Raw genomic sequence first — 24,660 nt, forward strand, 5'->3', positions numbered from 1 at the left:
ACCTGCATGGAAGCACTGTAGTCCAGTTGATGAAGTTGATTCCTACAGAGGTAAACTGTTGGTGTTTAGTCACTAGGTCATGTCTGACTCTTTGCCACCCCATGGACTGTAGCCCACAGGCTCCTCTGTCCACAGGACTTCCCAGGCAAGAATACTGGGCTGGGGTGTCACTGCCTTCTCCAGGGGATCTTCCTAACTCAGGGATGGAACCCACAACCTTCTGCACCACAGGCAGATTCTTTACCAATAACCCACCTGGGCTTCCCTGGTGGCTCAGATGGTGAAGAATCTGCCTGCAATGGAGGAGACCTGGGTTTGCCCCCTGAGTTGGGAAGATCCCCTGAGAAGGGAATGGCAATCCATTCCAGTATTCTAGCCTGAAGAATCCCATGGACAGAGGAGCCTGGTGGACTACAGTCCATGGAGTAGCAAAAAGTTGGACACAACTGAGCCACTTTCACTTTCACCTGAGAAGCCCGTGGAGGTAAGTGGAGGTAACTAGGAGTTAAGAATTCTGACATCCTACATGCATGCTGGAGTTGAACAATTATGTAAATACATAGCAAGTGGGAGTGCAAGGTTTCTCTGTTTGAGTGGGAGTTTATAGAGAAATAAAGGGAGGGACCTAGAATGATCCATGTGTTGATGGATGAACACTGAAGACATCAGTATGAACTTAACACAGGTACAGATGGTTACATACAGAAATATTTCTAGATAAGCATCTACGCAGGTTCGTATACACAATGTATTTCCTTGCTCTGTCGGCTGAGAAGGCCCAGAGTCTGGCATCCCAATAGCAGTGGGCACCCCAGGAGTCCAGGTCTTGGTTTCTGATAACCATTCTCAACAAAAGGAACAGGGGCTCTCTGGAGAAATAGGTGATTCCAGGACTGGGGCAGGAAACATGCAAGATAAGCTTGCAGAGACTGAAAGGGAGGGAGTAGTGAAACCAAGACCAAAACAAGTAACAACCTTCACAATGGTGACACATGTCAAAGGACACAGGCATCGACTGACGGAGCTCTCAATGGCCAAAGATGCAGGAATTTGAGCAAGTAAAGTATTAAAAGCACATACTGTGTTATAACTGAAAGTAAAAAGTAAATATCCATGCGTCTAGACTGATATAATCAAATGACTGGATAAACAGGAGAAAAGAGACATGAATCTGAGCAAACTCCAGGAGATAGTGAAGGACAGGGAAGCCTGGTGTGCTGTAGTCCAGGAGGTCGCAAAGAGTCGGACACGACTTAGTGACTCAACAACAAGAGACAAATCTTCCATGGAGAAGAATTCCAAATAGTTCAGGTAGATGCTCTGTTCTCAAGGAGGTAAAACATAGCTTCTTTAAGGGTGTGCTTCATACCTTCCAAACGGTGTAGAAAGTGAGGGAAGGGGCTTAGTGGGGGAAGAGGAACAGTGGAGAAACCTGACTGGGGCAGATGGAGAAGCCAAAGCCCCGTGATCAAGACCAGCACTGACACGGATAAGTCATGGCATGGCCTGCACTCCTGGTATAATGTGAGGGAGAAGGCACTGGACCTCTGGGGTCTCCTCTCAAAACCCTACAACCCCAGTCTAATCATGAGAAACACACAGACAAATCCCAGTTGAGGGGCATTCTACAAAATACCTAATCATTGTACTGCAAGAATGTGAAGGTCATCAAAACCCAGGAAAATCGGAGAAATTGTCTCAGGGCAGAGGATCCTAAGGCGACATGACAACGAAAAGGGGTGTGGGATCCTGGATAGGATCGTAGGATAGATGGTAGGATAAGGTCTGGACTTTAGTTGATAATACTGTATGGATTAGCAGTTCATTGATTGTAACACATGGACCATGCTAGTTTAAGATGTCATAAAAACAGGAGAGGCTGACTACAGGGAACACACAGGAACTCTCTGTATTTTCTTTCCAAATTTCCTGGAAATCTAAAACTATTTAGAAAATAAAGTTTCCTTTAAAGAACATATATTAAAATAAAGTTAACTTTAAAAAAAAGAAAACGACACCCCAGGTGATTCTGACATGCAGGTGGGTTTGAGTCCCTAGACCAGTGGTTTTTGCACTTGAGCAGACACCTGGATCCCCTGGAGAAGGTTCGACCAGCCAGCTGGGCGCACCCCAGACTGTTGCCCCTGCCCCAGGGACTGGACTGTGAGAACCAGGCTCAGGACAGCTGTCAAGGTGGACTCAGATTCTTAATGAGCACGGGGGTTGGGGTGGGCCTTGGAATTGCAAGAAGCAAGCCAAAGGCAGAGACCAGGAAAGGCTGCTCTGGAGCCCTCTCCTACCCCACCGAGATGAGCGCCCAGCCCCAAAAGGGCACAGAAGCACCAGCCGCCGTGTCATCAGACAGACTCTGAGAAGCCTCCTCATTTTGTCCCTTTCCATTACCCAAAGCGACAGGGCTTTGTCAAACACCACAATGCAGGTAAACGATTCAATGAACTCCGGAAAGCAAGCGTGAGCATTTAATTAAAAGGCTCGTGGAAAGGGAGCTGTTTCTTCAGGGTCAAGCTCAAAACCTCCAGCTCCTGAGAAAGCCTTCCTAATTGGAGCCGGCAGATGCGTGCTGGGGACCTGCTGGCAGAGGTTAGCGCATCATGGAGCTGCTCTCAGCGGCGGCCACCCGGCTCACCCGCGAGAAGTCAGAAGCCGAGGGCTCCGGAACAGCAGTGTTTTCCCTGGGGCTGGGAGAGGTCTGACTTCACCTCTCCTGCCCTGCAACCAAGTCAAGGTGCTGGTTTACTTTTACATCAAGGAGGAGGACCTGAGGGTTACCTTTTCTGAGCAGCTCCGTAAGCTGCCTGTAAATTGCTCAACAGTCCTACAAAACTGCCCTTCTTAGTCCATTTTGCAGATAGGAAAAGTGAGGCGCTTGCAGGAAGCCACAAAGGTTTTAAATGGCAGAGCCAGGATCAGAGGCAACTGCCCCTCCTTCTCTTCATTCAGAATCTAATGAGTTATCACCTCCTCTGTGTCAGCCATCACACTAGATGTTAGAGGTCCAACAAAAATCAGAGAAATAAGGCCCATGCCCTCCTGGAGCTTGCTTCATGCCCTCCCAGAGGGTGGGAGACAGAAAGAAAACAAATAGACTAATCATCAAAATAATGATAAATGGGAAAAGATAGGGTGACGTGATAAAGAATACAGGGGTTCTCGGTGAAGGAGCCCATGGTCTTTCTGTTAAAGCATAAGGGGAAGCGGCCCCTAAGGGACCATCTGACCAAATAATCCATAAAACTATGTAAGAAAATAGACCCGTATGTCTATTATCTACCAGGACACAGGGCTCACATCATGAATGCTAACTTGGAGGACACGCCATCTCTGGGCCAAGGAAGGCAGGAAGCCTCCGTGAGGGCCTGGATTCACTCACATACAGTAGCGTTAAGTCACCTTTCTGAGCCCCACTCCGCCCTCCTACAGAGCTGCTCTCAAAGCTGCTACCCTTCTGGGGCACCATGCCTCCAGAGAGACAGGGGAGGCTGGCGGGGAAGGCACCATAGGGGACAGAGTATGCAGGAAGCAGGGAAGTCCGGGGCTTTGCGGCCAGACAGCATGGGAATCCCAGCACTGTGTCTGCTCATCGGGAGAAGCTGGAAACCCATGAGCTCTCCAGCGGCATCTCCTTCGATATAAGCTGGAGTCAGTGGTACCTGTTTTTGAGGGTTGTTCTGTGTAAATTTAATTAAGGAACCGACATGGGATTCACAAGGGCGTGGCTCATTCTAGGCACTTTCAGAAACATTAGCTGAAGGATGCCACGTCACTCCAAAGCTGAGGAATCAGTTGGTGAGTCCGTGTAGCCCCAGCTCTCCTGCTCCAAGCCCAGGACACAGGTCCAGGGGAGATGGGGTGTTCCAGGGGGACAGGGACTGACCACCTGATGAGGCAGAGGCCAGAGTGAAACCCAGGGATGGACCAGGTTTCAAAGCCCACACCCCCCTTCTCAGGCTGGGGATTCACTACTCCCTCTGCACCCCCACTTTCCACACATGGAATGGGAGATGCCATCCCTGCCTCCCAGGATGATCAGGCTGGTTTCTTTCCTTCCACTCCCATCAAGCCTTCTCATGCTCCTTCCTTCCAAGTACAAAGGAGTATTTCCCATTAAGAAGGCCCCACAGAATCTCACTCTCACACAGCCCCTCTGCTCCAGACAGGCAGAAGTGATGGATACAATGCTGGGCTCCAAACAAGATAATCATCTCTGTGTGTGAGAGGTAGAGCATCAACACAAAGCTCGCCGTGGGGGTTGGCACTGGGAGTGATGGGCAGGAAGGGGACGTGGGGGCAGCAGGACTCATGTCTCCCACACGAGGTGGGAGGATGGAGATGGGGGGTGGAAACCAGGGGACGGCGTGATGTCCTCCACGAAGACAGAACAGCGACAACAAAGCCATGTGCTGCCCACAGCCAAGGCTTTATTGGGACCTCTGGGTCGGGTAGAGGGAGAGAGAGGAAGCAAAGAAAGACAAAACCAACTTCCCTCTTGAAATGAGCCTGTCTGCCAAAATTCCAAAACAGGAAGATATCTAATGCTTAGGATTCTAGCTGATAAAATCAACGCTGGTGAAACGAACAGCTCCAAATCAAATCAAATAAATATTATGAGACAATATGACACGGACTTTAAAATAGGAATGCTTAGAATGCTCCAAGTGATAGATGTGAGGGAAACAGTCATTTAAAATAAATTCTCAGACAAAAGCAGACAGAAAGGAAAAGAGCACGGGGGTAAGGTAAAGAACTAATTAAAAAGCGAATGACAAAGAGGAAAAAAATTGCAGGCCACGGATAAAAGATCCCCAGACTAAAGAAAATTTAAACACTGAGGACAAAAAGACCAAAATTCCTCCAGGGGGAGAAAAACAGACGGAAGATATGCACAGATAATCCACAAATCTTACATAAAACCGCTCTTATGTATAAGAATTCAACTTCATTCAAAAGAATAATGCAAACTAAAATTCAGAATGAAAGAAATGAACATTAAAACTACACTGAGAAACCATTTCTTACCCATTCACTTGGCAAAAGTTTAGAATCTTGACAATATACCCTTCTAGAGAAGATGTGCAGAGAAGGCAATGGCACCCACTCTAGTACTCTTGCCTGGAAAATCCCATGGACGGAGGAGCCTGGTGGGCTGCAGTCCATGGGGTCGCTAAGAGTCGGACACGACTGAGCGACTTCCCTTTCACTTTTCACTTTCACGCTTTGGAGAAGGAAATGGCAACCCACTCCAGTGTTCTTGCCTGGAGAATCCCAGGGACGGGGGAGCCTGGTGGGCTTCCATCTATGGGGTCGCAGAGTCGGACACGAATGAAGCGACTTAGCAGCAGCAGCATAACTATCTACACACCCAAGCACAGACTGGGGAGATTAAACTACGGTGCATGCACACATGGGATGCTAATGCAACTGTAAAAAGAATGAAAACTACTTCTAGGAACTAACGAGTGATTTCCAAAGCATGTCTTCAAGTGAAGACAGGCAAGGTATAAAAGTATTTTACCTTTAGTGTAAGAAAGAAGGGGAAATAGATAAATCTGCTTATTTTGCAAAAAGAAACAGAGGAAGGGTAAATCAGAAAATGATTAAATTGGTTACCCACAATGGTTGGCAGAGAGAACAGAGTAGAAGGGATGGAGAAGGAGTATATATAAATAACTGATCACTTTGCTGTGCACCTAAAACTAATACAACATTGTAAATTAACTACACTTCAATAAAAACAAACAAAACCCACAGAAAATATTACTGGGTAAAGAGGCATGATGTATGCAATCTACACTTAAAGAGTTCAGAAAAAGAAAAATAATTTGTATATAATCTGTATAATCATTTGTACATAAGTTCTAAGTGTGTATATATGTGTGAGTCTATATAATTACCTATACATGTACATACACACAGATATATACACAAAGAGAGAGCATGGTAAAATGTTCAGTTCAGTTGCTCAGTCATGTCCAACTCTTTGTGACCCCATGAAGTGCAGCACGCCAGGCCTCCCTATCACCAACTCCCAGAATTCACCCAAACCCATGTCCATTGAAAATTAAAATTATATAGTATATATATATATATATTCTGAAAATAAGAATCAAATTAAAATTCCATACAAGGACTACCTCTAGGGAAGAAATATTTGAAGAAATAATGGTTGAATGTTTTTAAGAACTTAAGAAAAAAGACAAATTCTTACTTTGAAAGAGCACTCAGTATGAAATAGGATAAACAGACAAATAATAATGAAACTGCAGAATGTCCCAGAGAAAGAAAAAAATCTTAAAATATAGCATGGAGAGAAAAGAACACATTCTCAAAAAGGAATATCAGATTGACAGTAAAAGCAGTAACAGAGGCCTGAAAAAAAAGAACTTCCATCAAAATGCTGACAGAGAATAACTCTCAGCCAAGAATTTTATACCCAGCTAAAACCACATTTAAAGGACCAGTTAAATGGGCGTTTTTAGATATCCCAAAACTAAAAGAGTTTATCACAGATTTGAAAATAATTATAAATAGAAACTTAAGCAAATCAAAAAGTTAATTTGTAAGAAGACAAGAGACACAAGAAACACAGCTGATGGTTTTCTATATTGAAAAGCAGAGACATTACTTTGCCAACAAAGGTCCATCTAGTCAAGGCTATGGTTTTTCCTGTGGTCATGTATGGATGTGAGAGTTGGACTGTGAAGAAGGCTGAGCACTGAAGAATTGATGCTTTTGAACTGTGGTGTTGGAGAAGACTCTTGAGAGTCCCTTGGACTGCAAGGAGATCCAACCAGTCCATTCTGAAGGAGATCAGCCCTGGGATTTCTTTGGAGGGAATGATGCTGAAGCTGAAACTCCAATACTTTGGCCACCTCATGCGAAGAGTTGACTCATTGGAAAAGACTCTGATGCTGGGAGGGATTGGGGGCAAGAGGAGAAGGGAATGACAGAGGATGAGATGGCTGGATGGCATTACTGACTCGATGGACGTGACTCTGAGTGAACTCCGGGAGTTGGTGATGGACAGGGAGGCCTGACGTGCTGCAATTCATGGGGTCGCAAAGAGTCAGACACGACTGAGTGACTGAACTGAACTGAACTGAAATGTAATTCCTGGCTGCAAAAATAACAAAAACAATTTTTGCTGTTTAACAACACTGAGTGAGTGAACAAAACAAAAACATGAGGCTCCTTGAGAAGTCAAAACCAAGTAAGGTCCTCCTTGCTGCATCAATAGGAGGACAGCATATCTGTTAGAAAAAATGTGTAGTTGAATATGCATGCTAAAATTTAAGAGCACAAGTATAGCCTATGGCTAGCATCCAAATCAGCCCAGAGAGGAAATATATAAAATGTATAAGCTCAATTAGAAAGTACAAAAAGGGCCGTGGATGGGGATGAGAGAGGGAGCAGAGAGACAGAGTTACAAAGTGAAAATGCAAAATAAATTAGAAGAAAAGACATAAATTATGTTAACAGTCACATTAATTTGTGAGCAGGTTAGGCTCATATATTAGAAGACAGAGATGATCTGACTGGAGAAAAGAATCCAGAATCCAGATGTGAGGAAGCCTCCCTAAGGACAGACTCTTAAAGACGGGAAAAAAGCATCTCAACTCAGCTAGTGGGAGAAGGAAACCTGTCGGGTCAACTGAGAAATAGTGGAAATAATTCAAAGTGTCAAGAAACAGTGCATAGTTGTCACTGTGCGGCAGGAAGAGGTGTGTCGGGAAATGCATCGCTGTTTGTAACATACACAAAGGCAAACAGAAAGCTGGGATGTGAAAGGTAAGGGAGCAGCTGCCCTGGACAGGTGAGGGGTAAGTTTTCAGGGAGGACAGAGGGTAAAGGTCTAGGGGAAGCCACAGAGGACTGGATGGATGAGGGACAGACTGCAGGACACGACTGTGTGCAGCATCAGCCACTCTGGGCAGGGCTCGGCATCCATGTCCATGTTCTCCACCAGGAACATGGCATATCCCAGCCCTGGAGAGCACCGAGCTCCCTCCAGAGAGCAAGAAGGGAAGGAGTTCAGACAGGACACCAGAGGATGCCATCCCCAGGTGAGGGGTGCGTCTTCTATGTTGGCTTCACACTTAACTCTTACTCAGGATCTAGGGCAGCTCTAGAGAGTCCCTTGACAGCAAGAAGATCAAACCAGTCAATCCTAAAGGAGATCAACTCTGAATATTCATTGGAAGGACTGACACTGAAGCTGCAGCTCCAATACTTGCCCACCTGATGTGAAGAGTTGACTCAATGGAAAAGACTGAAGGTAGGAAGAGAAGGCGGAGAAGGCAATGGCACCCCACTCCAGTACTCCTGCCTGGAAAATCCCATGGATGGAGGAGCCTGGAGGGCTGCAGTCCATGGGGTCACCGAGGGTCGGACATGACTAAGCGACTTCCTTTTCACTTTTCACTTTCATGCACTGGAGAAGGAAATGGCAACCCACTCCAGTGTTCTTGCCTGGAGAATCCCAGGGACAGGGGAGCCTGGTGGGCTGCCGTCTATGGGGTCGCACAGAGTCGGACATGACTGAAGTGACTTAGCAGTAGCAAGAGGAGAAGGGATGACAGAGGACAAGATGGTTGGATGGCATCCAACTCAATGGACGTGAGTTTGAGCAAACTCCGAGAGATAGAAAAGGACAGGGAAGTCACGTCCCTCCCTGTGGTCCATGGGATCACAGAGCCAGACACGACTTAGTGACTGAACAACAACAATAAGGGCAGTCCTTTGATTATCTTGGGCAACTGGGCTCAGAGCCACCTACATCTGCCCAGAACAGTCTGAGAGGGCTCCTTCCACGATCAGTCCAGCATCGTCCTCAAAGTCCTTTCTCTCGATTGCCCACTGTTAACACAATCATCCTATTTTGTTGAATGCTTATGTGATCCACAGATGCCTGATCCTGTAAGGCATCATTTCATCCACATTTCACAGGTGAGAAAAGAAAATCCCAAGTCATGCCCCTGAGAAGGGCCAGAATACAGTTCAAACTCTGAACATCCTGACATTAAACATGACACTTGACTCAAGCAACAAGACTCGGAAGCCTAAAACTGGTCCTGGGCCCTCCTGCTGGTGGCTGGCTCTGAGGGACCTTCTGCATTTTTTTTCCCCTGACAGACCACTGAACAACATCAGAAGGAAAATCTGGGTACAGCACATGGCTCCAGTGTCCTGTGGAGCTGTTTCCAAGCTGAGCTCATTTCGCTGCATCCTCGTCATCTCTGCACCCACCTGATGTCTCCACCTGCCAGCAGGCTCTTCAGGCACAAGCCACTCACTTGCTCTGTGTCCGCAGGACGGAGCACAGTGCCTGGAAGGCAGCGGTGGCATCAAATGGAGGGGTGGAAAACAAACGGTGGAAACTAACCGGAGCAGCCTCCTTGCACCACATGCCAACCTCGTATTCAGCGCTCTCCGTTTGGAGACACGTTCCACGCTCACCTCTCGACACACTGGTCATACTTCCGAACCTTGGTATGAGTCTCATGCATGGAAAAAAACAATGGTTTCCTGAAACCAGGCTGCACTCACACCTCAATGACTAACTTGTACTTACATCACACTTGGCCCTTCTGCTTCACGTCAGCCGGGCGAGACCTCACCTCTCAGAAACGCCCGGGGAAAAGAATATGGTGTGAGTGCTATGAAGTTTCCTCCCCTTGCAAAGAAAGTAGTAGCACCTTCTTGGGGTGCGAGCCATCAGGACACAGAAGGAAGGCGTCTCCAGACCAGAGACACTGTTTCCCAGAACGCCCTTCCCCCTGTGCCCTCCTGGTAAAGGTCTCATCCTTCTCAATGCAGCTCTTCTGGGACCTGCTCTCTAATTCTTCCAGGGCAGTTCATCCCTCGTCTAGAGTCTGCTGGAACATCCTTTTCCTTTTTTTTTTAACTTTCTTTACTGCCCCTCCCTTCATTCATTCAGCATGCAATTAAAGAATGTCCAGGGCAAACCTGGCTCCTGGGAATCACTGATGGGCAGAAACAGAGATGGAGCCTGCGCTGAAGAACTTACAGTCTGGGGACTTCCCTGGTGGCCTAGTGGATAAGACTCTGCACTCCCAGTGTGGGGGGCCTGGGTTCGATCACTGGTCAGGGAACTAGATCCCACATGGCACAACTTAGAGTTTTCATGCTGCAACTAAAGATCCCTCATGATGAGGCACAGCCACATAAATAAATACATGTCAAATACGAACTCACAGCCCGATTCAACGCTATCCAGAAGAACCCCCTGCCATGCTGGAGATATTTGCTATCTGCACAGCCACATGCTGCCACCGATGCTCAGTCGCTTCAGTCGTGTCTGACTCTGTGCGACCCCATAGACGGCAGCCCACCAGGCTCTGCCGTCTCTGCGATTGTCCAGGCAAGAACACTGGAGTGGGTTTTCATTTCCTTCTCCAGTGCATGAAAGTGAAAAGGGAAAGTGAAGTCACTCAGTTGTGTCCGACTCTTCTCAACCTCATGGACTGCAACCTACCAGGCTCCTCCATCCATGGAATTCTCCAGGCAAGAGTATTGGAGTGGGGTGCCATTGCCTTCTCTGGCACAGCCACATAGGGCTATTGAAACTAAAAAAAAAAGGTCTAATTTTAATAAACTGAAATCTAACTTTAGCCACATGAGGCTGGTAGTGCCATGTTGGACAGTGTAGGTAATCATGCTGCAGGAGAATTACCTTGTGTGCCTTGCAAACCCTGACATAGCACAGGCACATCTGGCTCCCTCTTTACCCATAGTGAAGTCACTCAGTCGTGTCCGACTCTTTGCAACCCCATGGACTATAGCCCACCAGGCTCCTCCATCCATGGGATTCTCCAGGCAAGAATACTGGAGTGGATTGCCATTTCCTTCTCCAGGGGATCTTCCTGACCCAGGGATCAAACCCAGGTCTCCTGCACTGCAGGCAGACACTTTAACCTCTGCGCCACCAGAGGCCCTCTTCACCCATGCACAGATTCTTAAAGGCAAGGGCAGTGCCGGCCATTCCTGTGTCTTTACACCACAGTGGTAAAAAAATCCACCTGCCAGTGAAGGAGATGCAAGAGGTGAGGGTTCGATCCCTAAGTCGGGAAGATCCCCTGGAGGAGGAAATGGCAACCCTCTCCAGTATGCTTGCCTGGAAAATCCCACGGACAGAGGAGCCTGGCGGAGCTACAGTCCATGGGGTCATAAAGAGTCGGACATGACTGAGCTTTAAAACCAGTGCAGCCGGCAGGCAGAAGTGGCTCAGTCATGCTGAACAAATGAATGCGTGCATAAATGAGTCGTGCCACACACAGCAGAAGGCCTAGAGAAGTTTCTGTCTCCTGACCCAAACCGGGAGAGCGAGAGGCTGGAGAGCAGGACCAGAGCACGGTGAGGGACCTGCCCCGTCCCACCCACATCCCCCCACCCACGAAGGCGCGAGTGTGAGGCCTTTCCCCCGGCTCCTTTTCTCCCAGATCTCCCGGGAAGCAGATACCACTCACGGAGGCGAGGGAGGCCTGCGAGCAGCCGGAGGGCACTGCACCCGAGCTCCATGGCCTGCAAGCTGTGGAGCGGGCTGGGCGAAGGGGAGGCTTAAAATAGACAAGAGAGAAGACTCATCAGTTCCGCAGTTGAGGGAAACCGTCCTTTGTTGACGGCGGGGTGAGGGCTTTCCAGCTGCAGTTCTTAGAAGAGAAAGTGATAGTTCTTACACTTGAGAACCATTTCCTGGTCTGTGGTTGATGCACCAAAGATCCCCAAAGTGTGGCCGGGTCTGAGGGCGCGCTGGGAGGGGAAGTACAGGGTGCAGGGCTAACACGCCCGGTCCTCTTCTGTCTCAGCCGGGGAGGAACGGGCTGCTGCCCGCAGACTCCACAGTGGGGGCAGCAGCTTCTTTCCGCAGAAACGGGGCTGGGGGTCAGGTGTTTGGAGCTGGGTGGGGTATAGGAGTTGGCGGTGGTGCTGAAGTTGAAAACACCCTCCAATCTTCCCATCCTCTCATGTCAAAGAGTTCAAAGAGCCCAACATATAGTCAATACTTGTACAGTCATCTCGCAGCTGGTCCTCGTCCCAGCCCCTAACCGTCACCATGGACGGAATCCCTGATCTCAGGGCCGAATTCAACAGCAAAGCTCAAGTTTAGAGGTACGTTCAAAAAACAAGACTCTTCCTTTAGGCAGTATGCTAAGTGACACAAGTCAAAGATAGGCCCTGTATGATATTGTTTACTGTGAAAACTAAAAAAATAAAATAAAACAACAAAATAGAACAAACAACAACAACAAAAAAAAACCCAGCAGACACACAGACATAAAGAGCAAATCAATGGTCACCAGTGCGGAGGGGAGAGGCAGTACGGGGTGGGGGTGAGAAAGGTATACAAATTATTGCATATAAGACAGGCTCTGGGATGTATGGTACAACACGGGGAACATAGCCAATATTCTGTAATAATTGTAAATGGACTGTAACATTTAAAATTGCGTTAACAAATAAATAACCAAATTAAAAAAAAATTTTCTTTAGCCTCGTTAGCCATCATCTGGCATGTTATAATCATGCCTGATAAATACACTAGGGATTTCAAGAAAGCTTAAGGCTCCCAGGTTACTTCAAACCATTGAGAGTGATGGGCATATATCTTACGATGTCTGTTGCCAGTTCTAAATGTTTTTTAACAGCAGAGCATGAATTCAAAATGCAGAATAACCTGATGAAATTGTTTCTAGAGGTGAAATCACATCTCCTGTGTTAAACACCCCATGGCCATGGTGATGCTCAAATATTTGACCAGAATCCTGGCACCCAGAGAAGGATACCCTATTCAGCTATACCCAACAGCTGAATTTGCTACTGAATTCAGCCCTACGGTCTCCAAAGCAGAAAATGACTCCACTGGAAAGCCGCTTTCTCATCTGTTCTTGTCACCCCTCTGGCTCACAAACTCTACCTTCTGGCCTCACTCTAGTTTCCAACCTCAGCTCCCACCCCTGCCCCTTAAACGCCCCAACCTCCAAGACAATGTCAAGTTTCCTGCTTCCGGGCCATCTTCAGCTGTCCCCCTGCCCCGAATGCCACTTCTGTCCACCTTCACACCTGGAGTCCTCGGGGCCACCTGAAACGCTTCCCTCCCAGGCAGCTGACTTCCTCCCAGGAACAGCCACTCCCTGGGGGCCCCCACAGCGGTCTGTCTAGGCCCTTCCTGAACGCTCAGCACACTCGGCTTTGTGGCTGGCCACTTGGGAGCATCTGATTGCTTAATTAGTTTAATGAGTTCTTTGGAAGTCCAGGCTTGTCGTCTCTAATCCCCAGCTCCCAGCGCGCAGTGGGCATAAAATAAATGTCTCTTTAACTGGGTTGTAGAAAAAATGATGGTATCGGAAGGCTAAGGGATGGGTTTTCGACAAAGAAGTATTCTCTGTGCTTACAGACAACCCCACCCCTCAGGAAGTTGAACAGCTAAAGTTAAGAACATGGGTCTGGAGCAAGAAAAACTAAAATATAAAATTTTACAGTTTTTAAAATAAACAATAACACAAAATAACAAAAAGTATTTTTTAAAGAAAACAACAAAAAATAAACTTAAAAAATTAAAAAAAAAAAAAAAAAAAGAACATGGATCTGGAGACTGACCCACTGAATCTGAATCTTGGGGCAGCCACCTTCTGATGGATCAGTTACTTTTCCACATACCTCAGTTTCCTTATCTGTAAAGGATTCTTTACCAGCTGAGCCACCAGGGAAGCCCTATCTGTAAATGGAGGAGAGAAACAGACCACCCCCCACCCGAATCAAATTAGTCACCACATATTACACTGCTTAGAACTGGGCATGGTGCACGGCATGGGCTCAACAAATAAATATTGGGTATTTTGGGCACGGTATGGAAACTGACCAGATGCTGGGAAAGACTGAAGGAAAAAGGAGAATGGGGTGAGAAGGTTAGATGGCATCACCGACTCAATAGGCATGAACTTGAGCAATCTCTGGGAGATAGTGGAGGACAGGAAAGCCTGTCATGCTACAGTCCAAGGGGTGGCAAAGAGTCGGACACACCTTAGCACTGAACAGCAACAATGGAAACCGCCAATTTGTCTTTTCCCCATCAGTTGCTTTCTCCCCTTAACTGTGAGCACCTTGCTCATCAATATACTTGGAGAACAAGGCACGGAGTGACCCGCTCCTAGGTACACGTGAGGGCTCGTGGCAGTCACTAAATGTTGGATGAAGAAAGCATAAATGAAGTTGACCGATGGTGTCAGAGGTCACTGTTACCTATTTCCTAGAAATCTTCTCAATAAAATGCAGTTCCTACTTGTCCAGAACATTCTCCCTTTTCCCCTTTGCCTGACTACACTCTACAGGTCCTTCAGGTCTCAGATTCGATGCTCTCCCACCTGGAAGACCCTCCTCTCATCTCCTAACCCCGGTGGGCTCCTCACTCACTCAGAACACCCCCATATCCTGTGCGCTGGCATGCTGAGCTGCTTCCTCAGGTTTTCCCATGAGAACATGAGCTGGGTGAAGACAGCAACCATCTCACATACAGCCGTGGCCTTGGCCCCCCATCCCACACCTGGCACACGCGGGTGCTCCTGCCGTCAGATGTTTCTGTCTCGCCACCAAACAATGCTAGGAGCTGCTGGTGGGAAGCCAGGCCAGTAGTAAGACGCCTTGCTTAGACTCTGGGGGCTCAGCATGGACCCACTTTCCTCCCATGTGGAGAAGCAGGCAGAGGGCGGGGAAACCACAGAGCGCTAGTGTGCTGGAGAAGGAAGGACTTGGGATCACTGTCACCATGGCGCAGGCGGAAGGGTTGACTCTGACTACCAACTCTGAGGACACAAGTGACGGGCCAGTCATCCCACCACTCAGAAATAGGGCCTCTTGAGTTTGCCTGCTGTTTGATGTGAATGGAATAGCCATGAAGATCCTAGCATCAGTGAGCGAGCAGCAGGGCACGTGGCGGCAGGGAGGAAAGTGTGCCTCCGAGCAGAGGAAGAAACCCCACCGGAGGCCATGCCGTCTGAGAAAGGGGAGAAGAGAAATCAACACCCACGGCACTGAGCGTGCGGGCCCATCACCTAACCCTCTGCAGGGGGTTCTGTCATCGCCCCGGGACAGAGGGGAAGACCGCCAAGGCTCCAAAGCTGCAAGCACCCGCCTAGAGTCACTGGCTCGACAAGAGGCAGTTTGCACTTGAACTCATGGACCCTGTGCCTCCAAAGCCCCTGCTCACTCGTTCTAGTCTCTTCCTCACCACTGCTGCCTCCAGAATTCACAGCAAGTTTAAAGGAGAAATCCCAAAGTCCTTTCTGGAAACAGGACTTACATTAAGAAGTCTGCTTGCATTTTCTCTGCCACAGCGAAGGACTACACGTGACACGGAACACGTGACTCGAATGAAATGCACTCTGCTGTAAAAGAACACGCAGAGCCCTGGACGGGGGACGGGCGGGGTCTCAGCCCTGCGGCTTCAATAAGAGCTGGGCGTCTACGTGAATATTAAGGGCGGAGAAAGAAGTGCAGCCAGCAGGGCTGTTGGCGGGTGGTGATGCGAACAACTGTCAGGCAAGATGCTGAAAGGGAACCCTTCAGCTGATGAAGAGAGCCCTGACCAAACATCAGCGGTCCTCTGGGCCACGCTGCAGGAGCACAATGTTGAGAAATGGAGACAGCCCAGGATGGGAGGTGCTGCTGAGACGAGGGATGGGGGCGCCTGACAGACATGCGAAGATTCACAGGGCTCAGAGCCCACGGCTCCAAGCAGAAGAGGCTCCCTGCTTCTCTCTGCTCCATTAGTTCATTCACTCCCTCATTCGGCAGGTATTTCTGAAGCACTTCCTCGGTGCTGAGCAGTGCTAGGTGCTGGATCTACAAGTTGGAGCAAAACCAGAGCCCATCGGTGCTCTCTGGAGCTGACAACCCAGGGAGGGAGGCAGAGGCTTTCTGAGAAGTCGGGCTGTGACCGCGACAAGCCGAGGTCCGTGCTGTCAGTGAGGAAACTCGGGTCTAGGTGTGCAAGCAGAAGGGAGGCTCACCTACCCGCAGAGTCAGGGGGAGCTTCTGAGGGAGGGCTGCTGTTGAGCAGAGCCACGAAGCATGAGCAGGTGGGTTAAACACCCACCTGAGGGCTGGCAGGGAGGGTGCCCATGCGTACACAGCACACAGAGACCTCGTGGGGAAGGAGGCAAGGCAGGTCTGACCGGGGAGGCTTTGCAGGTCTGCGGAGTGTGGGCTGCACAGAGGGATGCCTCCGTTCCTTCCAGAAAGACTCCCAGATGCCCTCCCACTGCAGGCTCCAAGCCACCTGGCTCTTAAGCCAACCCTGCAGCTTCAGCCTTCCCTGCAGGGTTGTCCAGAATGTTCTTTGTGATGTGGTGTTGTGTGCCCACACGCCGATCCTTGGCTTTGTGCTTCTGGGGGTGCTGTCATCTTCTCCCACCAGCCCTGCCTTTTTCCTTGCTCATTCCGCCTCATTCTATCAGACTCAGTTTGCGTGTCAACTCCTCCAAGAAGCCCTCTCCTAACTCCTTTCCCAGGCTGGCCTTGGCACCCCTGCTTGTAATTCCCTCAATGTCTTCTGCGTCTCTCTCCATCATGCTATGAGGGACTGCCACTCGACAGTTCCTGGTACACAGCAGTCACTCAGTGAGTACAGTTAACAAATATAACAAGGGATTAGAGTATACAATATATAAAATGCTCTAAAAACAAACAAAAAAAAGCTTCCCAGGTGGCTCAGTGGGTAAAGAATCCATCTGCGATGCAAGAGATGCAAGAGACTTGGGTGCGATCCCTGGGTTGGGAAAGAGTCAAACACGACTGAAGCAATTCAGCATGCACGCATGCAAGAGAAATGGGCAGAGGATTGAAATAACATAGCTAATATTTATCAAATGTCTACTATGTGCCACCTAATATTCTAAAGGCTTTCTGTGAATGAATTCCCTTATTCTTTAGAACAACCCCATGAGGCATGATTACATCTACATTTTATGAATGAAGCCTCTGGCCCAGAGAAGCTGAGCGATTTGCCTGAAGCCACGTGGCCGAATGCCTGGTCCACCCACCCTACTGAGCATCATCCCCTGCTCTGCTTGGCATGACGAGGCTCAGGCCCCTCCCAGGGGGGAACGCACAAGTGTTGGGAACGTGAGAAGACGCTCACCGGCACTAAAATCAGAACCGCAGAGCTTGGGAAAGCGTGACAAAGACTGGCAACAGCCAGAGCTGGCGAGGGTGTGTGTCTCGGGAAGCCGCCTGGACGCCCATCAGAGAGGCCAGCTAAGTCCCTGCAAGCCGTGAGAGCCCGGGCAGCCAGAAAGGGGGGGCACATCTACTCCCCTGACACAGATGGAGTTTCAGATTTAAAACACAGTGTTCTCACCACCTCCAGTCTCTACCCAGATGCCACCTTCTCAGTGAGGCCCCGGTTTCTTACATGTGCGCACGCCCACAGAGGTGGGACTATCCTTGTTCATCATCCCTTCAACAGATCTTTGAGCAAACAGAACGTTTTTACACATGCAACATATAATGTGTAATAAATATACATAAATATATATACAAGTTGCATAAGCTGAGAGAGTAGTCCTGAATGAGCCATAGGGAAATGTGAACATCAGTCACCTCAAAATAGGATTCAGGGGGAAAAACGGAGGGAACTTGAATGTTTAAAAAGCTTACACTTTCCATAGTGTTTCAATTTTTTGAACTAAATTACTTTTTAACTTTAAGAAGGAAGGGAGGGAAGGAGGAAGGAAGGAAAGAAGTCTGGGGGCACGAAAGGCAGGGGACATTTTGGGGACTGCAGTTAGACAGGCCTCCATCCCAGACCATTTCTCTCATGAAAACCACCCTGAAACAGTATGAAGGAATCAATTTTCTAAAAGGTATAAATAAAACTCACAAGAAAAAGAGCAAGAAGGGACAAGAGTGGATACAGCTTTTCACCACGTGGACGGGAAATGGGACAAGGCAGGGCTGAGGTCATGCCCTAAAGTTTCCACCAAGTGCCTGAGAGGGGGTGGCTGAGATGGGGGCCACCCCCCAAAAGCCTTTACAGCTCAGGACTCGCAGGTGCCAAGGACCAAGGAGAGCAGCCCTGCCCAGCCATGGAAACCAGAGGGTGGGGGGGCCCGGAACTGAGTCAGAACTGCGGGAGGCCACCTGAGACTGGGCATCTGGGCTGAGTGCACTAGGGAGGGTGCTGGCCGGGCAGCCAGAAGTGGATGTGTGACCACAGCGGAGGGTGGTCACAATTCCCTTCTCACTTTTACTGCTGACATATAAGCCGGGAGGAGATTTTGCTATTTCGGTCTTTTCTGACAGCTCATCCATAATACAAGATCAGAAAGTCATCAGGAAACCCTAAATCAGAAAAGTAGGATCAGTCCTTCCATTCATGACCGCCCCCCCAAAGCAACTGGTCCTGTAATCATAACTAGGGTTGGGTCCCCGAGTACCCCGGCATCTCCTGCCCTGGCCCTGCCAGCCTTCAGAAGTCTCCCTGAGTCTTCCCCTCAACACAAGCCCACCTCCTCCCCAGCCTGCCACCCCTCTGTATGAGTCTACCTTCTCCCCAGGTTCAAAGACAAGAGCAGACAAGCCCAAAGACTCGATGAGCATGTGCAGAAAAGACTCAGCCTCAGTGATGAGTTAAGAAATGCAAATCAGAGAGACACTGAAGTTCCTCTTTTTTGTTCCCACAAATAATGCTGACAAGACAATGGCAAAAGTAAAACTCATCACCTCGTTCGTTACTTTGTTTGCTGGGGAGAGGGGCAAAATCGCCAGTACAATCCTAGAATAAACGCCTCTGGGAATTTATTCTAAGAAAGCAATTCAGAAATAACGCAAGACAAAACCAAAGAAGTTTTCAGTTCAGTTGCTCAGTCATGTCTGACTCTCTACGATTCCATGGAAGTTTAGACCCAACCTGTGTCTAGCGACAGGAAACTAGGTCAAATGTATGTTTTCTTATATATATAAAATGGCATGACTAAAATTATAAACATGAAGACCTGCCCAATATGGAAATAGGCATATGCTATGTTGAGCAGAAAAATCAAGATGCAAATGTTGTCATACAAAATGTTTTCCATACACACAGACACAAATATAGATACACACGGGTGTGTACATGCGTGCACACACACATACACACACGAGCAGAACAGGCTTTTTCCCACTGTGTGATTAGGGTCTGCAAAGAAAGTTAGATATCACACAGCAAGACAGTGTGACAGAGAAGTTTTTAAAAGCCCTGAATCTCAAAAGTAAAAAGCTGGTCAGGGGACTTCCCTGGCAGTCCGGTGACTAAGATCACACACTCCAAGGCAGGGCTCCCCGGCTCAGTCTGCAGTCGGGGAACTAGATCCCACATGCTGCAGCCAAGAGTTCACAGGCCACAATTAAAAGACTCCGTGCACCGCAGCTAAAACCCAAAGCAGCCAAATAAATAAATGTTTAAAAACAAAAAAAAGCAAAAAGCGGGGGTCAGAATTCTGACTCTGGCATGTTACCCTCTGGGGAGTCCTAACTTCTTAAAGGCTCAGTTTCCTCACCTGTAAACTAGAGATGAAAAAGACACCCTGCTCCACAGAGTTGTCAGGATTGGCTGAGCTATTGCACGTACAGTCCTTAGCGCCATACCCAACCATAGCAAGGACGTCTTCAGTGTCTGTTATTGATGCCATTGCTGTTATCATTATCACTAGTAAGGCTCCAGCCTTTAGAGGGCTTGAGTCAGCTCCTCTCCAATAAACGCGGATGTGAGATTTGCCACGTGGAAAGGTGTCGTGGAATTTGGAAAGTGCTGGCCTTCTATCTCTAAAATCAACAAGGAAACTTAAGCCAAGTTCAAGGCCTGCCAGTTGTTCACAAGTCCACACCAAACAGATGATTCCATTTACACGTATTGTCTAACCCAGAGGACAAAAGCCATGCCTCCTTGTTACTAGCTGGCTTCTGCCCATACAGGAATATAAACCCATGTGTCTGGACTGTCTTCCCTCCTGACTCTGCTATGTGGGAGTGGTCTGCTGGATAATGCACCCCCAAAGATGTCCCCATCCTCATGCCCAGAACCCTGGGATACGCGACCTGATGTTGCAAAAGGAGCTTTGTCAGAGGAGGCCATGCTAGATCACACAGGACAGCCCTGATATCACCACAAGGGTCCTTGAGAGAGAGGCAGGAGAGGCAGAGAAGGAGATGAGATGGTGGAAGCAGGGAGATGCCGGGCCACGGGCCAAGGAATGCGGGCGACCTCTGGAAACCGAAGAAGACAAGAAAACCGGTCCTCCCCGAGAGCCCCCTAGGAACACAGCCCTGCCAGTTCCCTGTAGACTTCAGACGTCCAGGACTCCAAGAGTGTAAATGTGTGTTGCTTTAAACCACTCAGCGTGTTACAGCAGCCACAGGAAAATCATTCGGGCTGTTGCTCCACTAAGAGCACCTGCATTTCGTAGGTGGGGTCTGGGGTCTGGGAGTCGCGCTGTGGCTGTGCTGCAGCTCCACCTGGACATGCCTGAGAGCTGCGCTTTAGCCCCAGTTTCCTGGGGTGGCAAAGGGGCATGTCTCTGCAGACAGCACTCAGGGCTCCCAGGCACGTGGTCAGCACTAGCTGTTTTGAGATATCATTTACATACTATAAAATTCACCCATCCAAAGTATACAATTTAGTGATTCCTAAGTTCACTTGCTGAGTTGCACAACCATCATTTCAATCGAATTCGAGAACATGTGGATCGCCCCCAAAAGAAGCCCTGTACCCATTGGCAGGCATTTCCCCTCCCTTTCATTTCCTCAGCCTCTGGCAACCACTAATTTGCTTTCTGTCTCTATAGATTTGCCTGTTCTGGACCTAGCAAATAGTCCTACAGTAAGTCATCTTCTGGGACCGGCTTCTCTCACTCAGCCTCGTGTTCTCAAGAGTCATCCACCTCGTAACCGTGTCAGCACTTCATTCCCTTTTATGACTGAATAACATTTCATTGTCTGAACATAAAAAGTTTTGTTTACCCTTTCATCAGCTGATGGACACTGTTAACTTTCATTTTATGCCAATTCTTCTAGCCCTGAAATGAACTTTGATAATTAAGGGAATTCCCTAGAAGAGCTGTGAGTATGTATGTGTGTGTCTTTTACTATAAAGAATAGAGGTTTAAAAAAAAAAAAAGACATAAATGAACTTATTTACAAAACAGAAACAGACTTAGAGAGTTCAAAGACAAACTCATGGTTACCAAAGGGGAAATGTGGAGGGAAATAATAAATTAGGAGCCTGGGATTAACAAACACACAGTACTATATATAAAACAGATAACCAACAAGGACCCGCTGTATAGCACGGGGAGCTCTATTCAATATTCTGTAAAAACCTATATGGGAAAAGAACCTGAAAAAGAATAAATATATGTATAACTGAATTACTGTGCTGTATACCTGATACTAACACAACACGGCAAATCAACTATACTCCAATAAAATTTAAAAAAAATTAAGCCTAGTGGAAAATCCTCATGCAGGACTGACAATTCCATCCCCCTGGAATGCTGAGCCAGCATCTTTGGAACCACTGAAGATGTCTCATAGGAAGGCCCAGGGATGCTGGCCAGAACACTGCCCTAAGACCCTGGGGAAGCTTGCTGGTTTGAACCTAAATCCCTGTAATGCCTTTTTGTAAAAATGGGTCACAGACCTCTGAGGACTTCAGCATTGCCAGACCTGGCACTAAGGCCCCACCCAGCCCCTCCCATTGGCACTCCATGTCTGCACCCCTCCAAGCCTCAGTTTCCCCATCTATAAGCAAGGCTGATGATAGCTAAGCTTGTTATGTTGCTATGTTGTCCAGTTGCTAAGTCAGGGAGCCAATGAGGGGATTAAATGACAGGCACTCATCAAACACAAACAGTAAGGCTTCTACTACCGTGGAGCCCAGCACTGCATCATCAGGATGGTCTTTGTAGGGCCAGCTGGGGGGATGGGTGGAGCTGCAGCCCTGGTCCCTGGGGGTCTACTAGCTTTTCACCAACATCTGCAAACCAAATTTTACCACTGTTTTGAGACCCTTTGCCAACAAGGTACCCCTCACAGCTTGTGCCTGGCGGGGCAGCAGGGGACTTCCAGTCCCCACCCCACCCCACCCTCTTTGGTTCACCACTGATAAATAGGACTCGGAAACAATTCTAAGGACTCTTTTTTGAGGTGGTTGAGAGAGGAAAACATCTGAGCTGGCAGTGAAAGTGATTAGTCGATTTCCAAGTCTTGACAGTGGTCAAGATTCCATCGGCCTCCTCTGGATGCCAAAATCAAACCCGGGATTGGGGAGCCAACCGGGAGAGTCGATTTCCCCCTTGGATCTGCCGTGGGTCAAGCCGACAGTCAGATTTTCCATCACAGTCAGGCACTTTCCACTCAGAGGCAGTGGCCAAGTTGGACGGGTCTGCACACATTACCCATAAAAGGGTTTTAAGTTCATTCATTCGCACAAGTCGCTCACTTGCCACGCTTTGAAAGACAAAACGTAAGAATCCCTTAGGCTCTAGTGGCTGCTATATGTCTGGAAAATGACCCACTTTTGTAAAAACAACAAGGCTGGTCAAAGTCTGCTGGCCTGGGAGTGGGTGTCTGAAGTATGTTAAAGGAACAGCTGTGCCCAGGAAAACGGATACCTGCCTTCACAAGAGGCCCCGTGTGGACACCCTCTTCGGACTTCCTGTGATTCACTGAGATGGCTCGGGGCCTCTGCCTCTGACACTCAGGATCTCGGGACAAGCTGGGCACCTCCAGAAGCGGTGGTGATTCTAAAGGTCATGAACTGGGGTCGAGTTCAGAGCATGGAGTGAGGACTTTCTGGAACAGTCACAACTTTGAGGAAGTATCAGGGAACCGTGACAAGCCCAGGGTGGGGGCGTTATTCAGGACTTTATCACTATATCCTTAAGTGAAACTGGCCTCTACTTTTCCTTGTTCCTCCCTTCCTTGTCCCTTTGGAAACCCAGGTTATGCCGGCCTCATCAAAGGAGCTGGGGTGTTTCCTATTTTTCTGTTTTCTCTGCAACCATTTGGGTATGAGAGAGATGCTTCTGTTGTAGAATATTGGGAAGCTGCTGCTGCTGCTGCTGCTGCTGCTAAGTCACTCCAGTCATGACCGACTCTGTGCGACCCCGTAGACGGCAACCCACCAGGCTCCCCTGTCCCTGGGATTCTCCAGGCAAGAACACTGGAGTGGGTTGCCATTTCCTTCTCCAATGCATGGAAGTGAAAAGTGAAAGTGAAGTCACTCAGTCGTGTCCGACTCTTCGAAACCCCATGGACCGCAGCCCACCAGGCTCCTCCATCCATGGGATTTTCCAGGCAAGAGTACTGGAGTGGGGTGCCATTGTAGGCTTGCCTGTAAAACCACCTGAGTCCTGTGTGCCTTCTTCTCTCTTTTTGTGAGGGACGTGGAATGACTGATTTAATACTGGAATCTAAAAGTCATTCCCCTTATTCAGGTTTTCTAGTCATCTGTGAGTCTGTTTGCTTAAGTTGTATCTTTTTAAAGAAATTGACCACTTGCTCCTGCCATTTAGTTGCTAAATCGTGTCCAATTCTATGCAGACCCCATGCACTGTAGCCCATCAGGCTCCTCTGTCCACCGGCTTTCCCAGGCAAGAATATCAAAGTGGGTTGCCATTTCCTTCTCCAGGGGATCTTCTCGACTCAGCGATCAAACCCACGGCTCAGGTGTTGCCCGGTGGACTCTTCACAGCTGAACTACCAGGGAAGCTCTTCAAGTTGAATGGCACATAGTTAACCTCAGTTTCTTAGGCTTAGAAGGATTACATCCATCCATGAGTAAACAATAAGGATGAGTCCAAGTGGCTTCTGCCCCACCAACATTCCAGGGCCCCCCGTCAGAGCGTATTTTTATCAGTGACCAGGAACTGCCTTGTACTGCCTGGGAGCCAGTTGAGCGGTGATCTAGGGACTAGCTCTGGAGTCGGCCTGCTTGGATTTCTCTCCTAGTGCCAACCTGAGCACTTGTAACCTCAGTCTCCTCCTCCTAAAAATGGGTAGATTAACCACAGCTGCCACTCAGGGCTGCTGTGAGGACCACAGAAAGGACTTCGTACACTCCGAGGCCAGACAGGGAAGTTCCCACATGGTAAGACTTTCGACTCAACAACTTTGTTCCACAAACTTTCACCTTATGAATTCTCACGAAGGCAAACTCGAGGTCCAGAGCAAAAGCGCTTCAGCTTCCTGGTACCACCAGCTGGCGTTCCCAGTCGTCTCGGTGCTTACTCGTTCAGACCGGTGGTTCTGAAAGCAGGGTCCCTGAGCCAGCCACAGGATCTGTGAACTTGCTAGAAATGCAGAGTCTCAGGCTCTCTGCCACAGCGGCTACGTCAGTAGGGGTAGGTGCCGTAATCGTGTTTTAATACGCCCTCCAGTGGATTTTCAGAGAAGGCAATGGCACCCCACTCCAGTACTCTTGCCTGGAAAATCCCATGGATGGACGAGCCTGGTAGGCTGCAGCCCATGGGGTCACTAGGAGTCAGACAAGACTGAGCGACTTCACTTTCACTTTTCACTTTCCTGCACTGGAGAAGGAAATGGCAACCCACTCCAGTGTTCTTGCCTGGAGAATCCCAGGGACAGGGG

General features: G+C 48.5%; 1 protein-coding gene across 2 annotated transcripts in view; it reads right to left on the bottom strand.

Annotated features, from left to right (window-relative positions):
* The window catches only part of CDYL2 (chromodomain Y like 2), a 169,724-nt gene that overhangs the window by 28,943 nt on the left and 116,121 nt on the right, over nucleotides 1-24,660 (bottom strand). Inside the window, exon 1 of one of the 2 annotated variants that reach the window (XM_070770360.1) lies at nucleotides 11,505-12,965. The exons of the other annotated variant lie outside the window; for it this stretch is intronic. Within the exon in view, the coding sequence (XP_070626461.1) occupies nucleotides 11,505-11,556 (52 nt within the window). The 5' untranslated portion in view covers nucleotides 11,557-12,965. Of the gene's footprint in view, nucleotides 1-11,504; nucleotides 12,966-24,660 lie in introns of those variants that run through there. 2 annotated transcript variants of the gene reach the window in all.

This window comes from Bos indicus, chromosome 18 (assembly GCF_029378745.1).
Source record: "Bos indicus isolate NIAB-ARS_2022 breed Sahiwal x Tharparkar chromosome 18, NIAB-ARS_B.indTharparkar_mat_pri_1.0, whole genome shotgun sequence".
NCBI lineage: Eukaryota > Metazoa > Chordata > Mammalia > Artiodactyla > Bovidae > Bos > Bos indicus.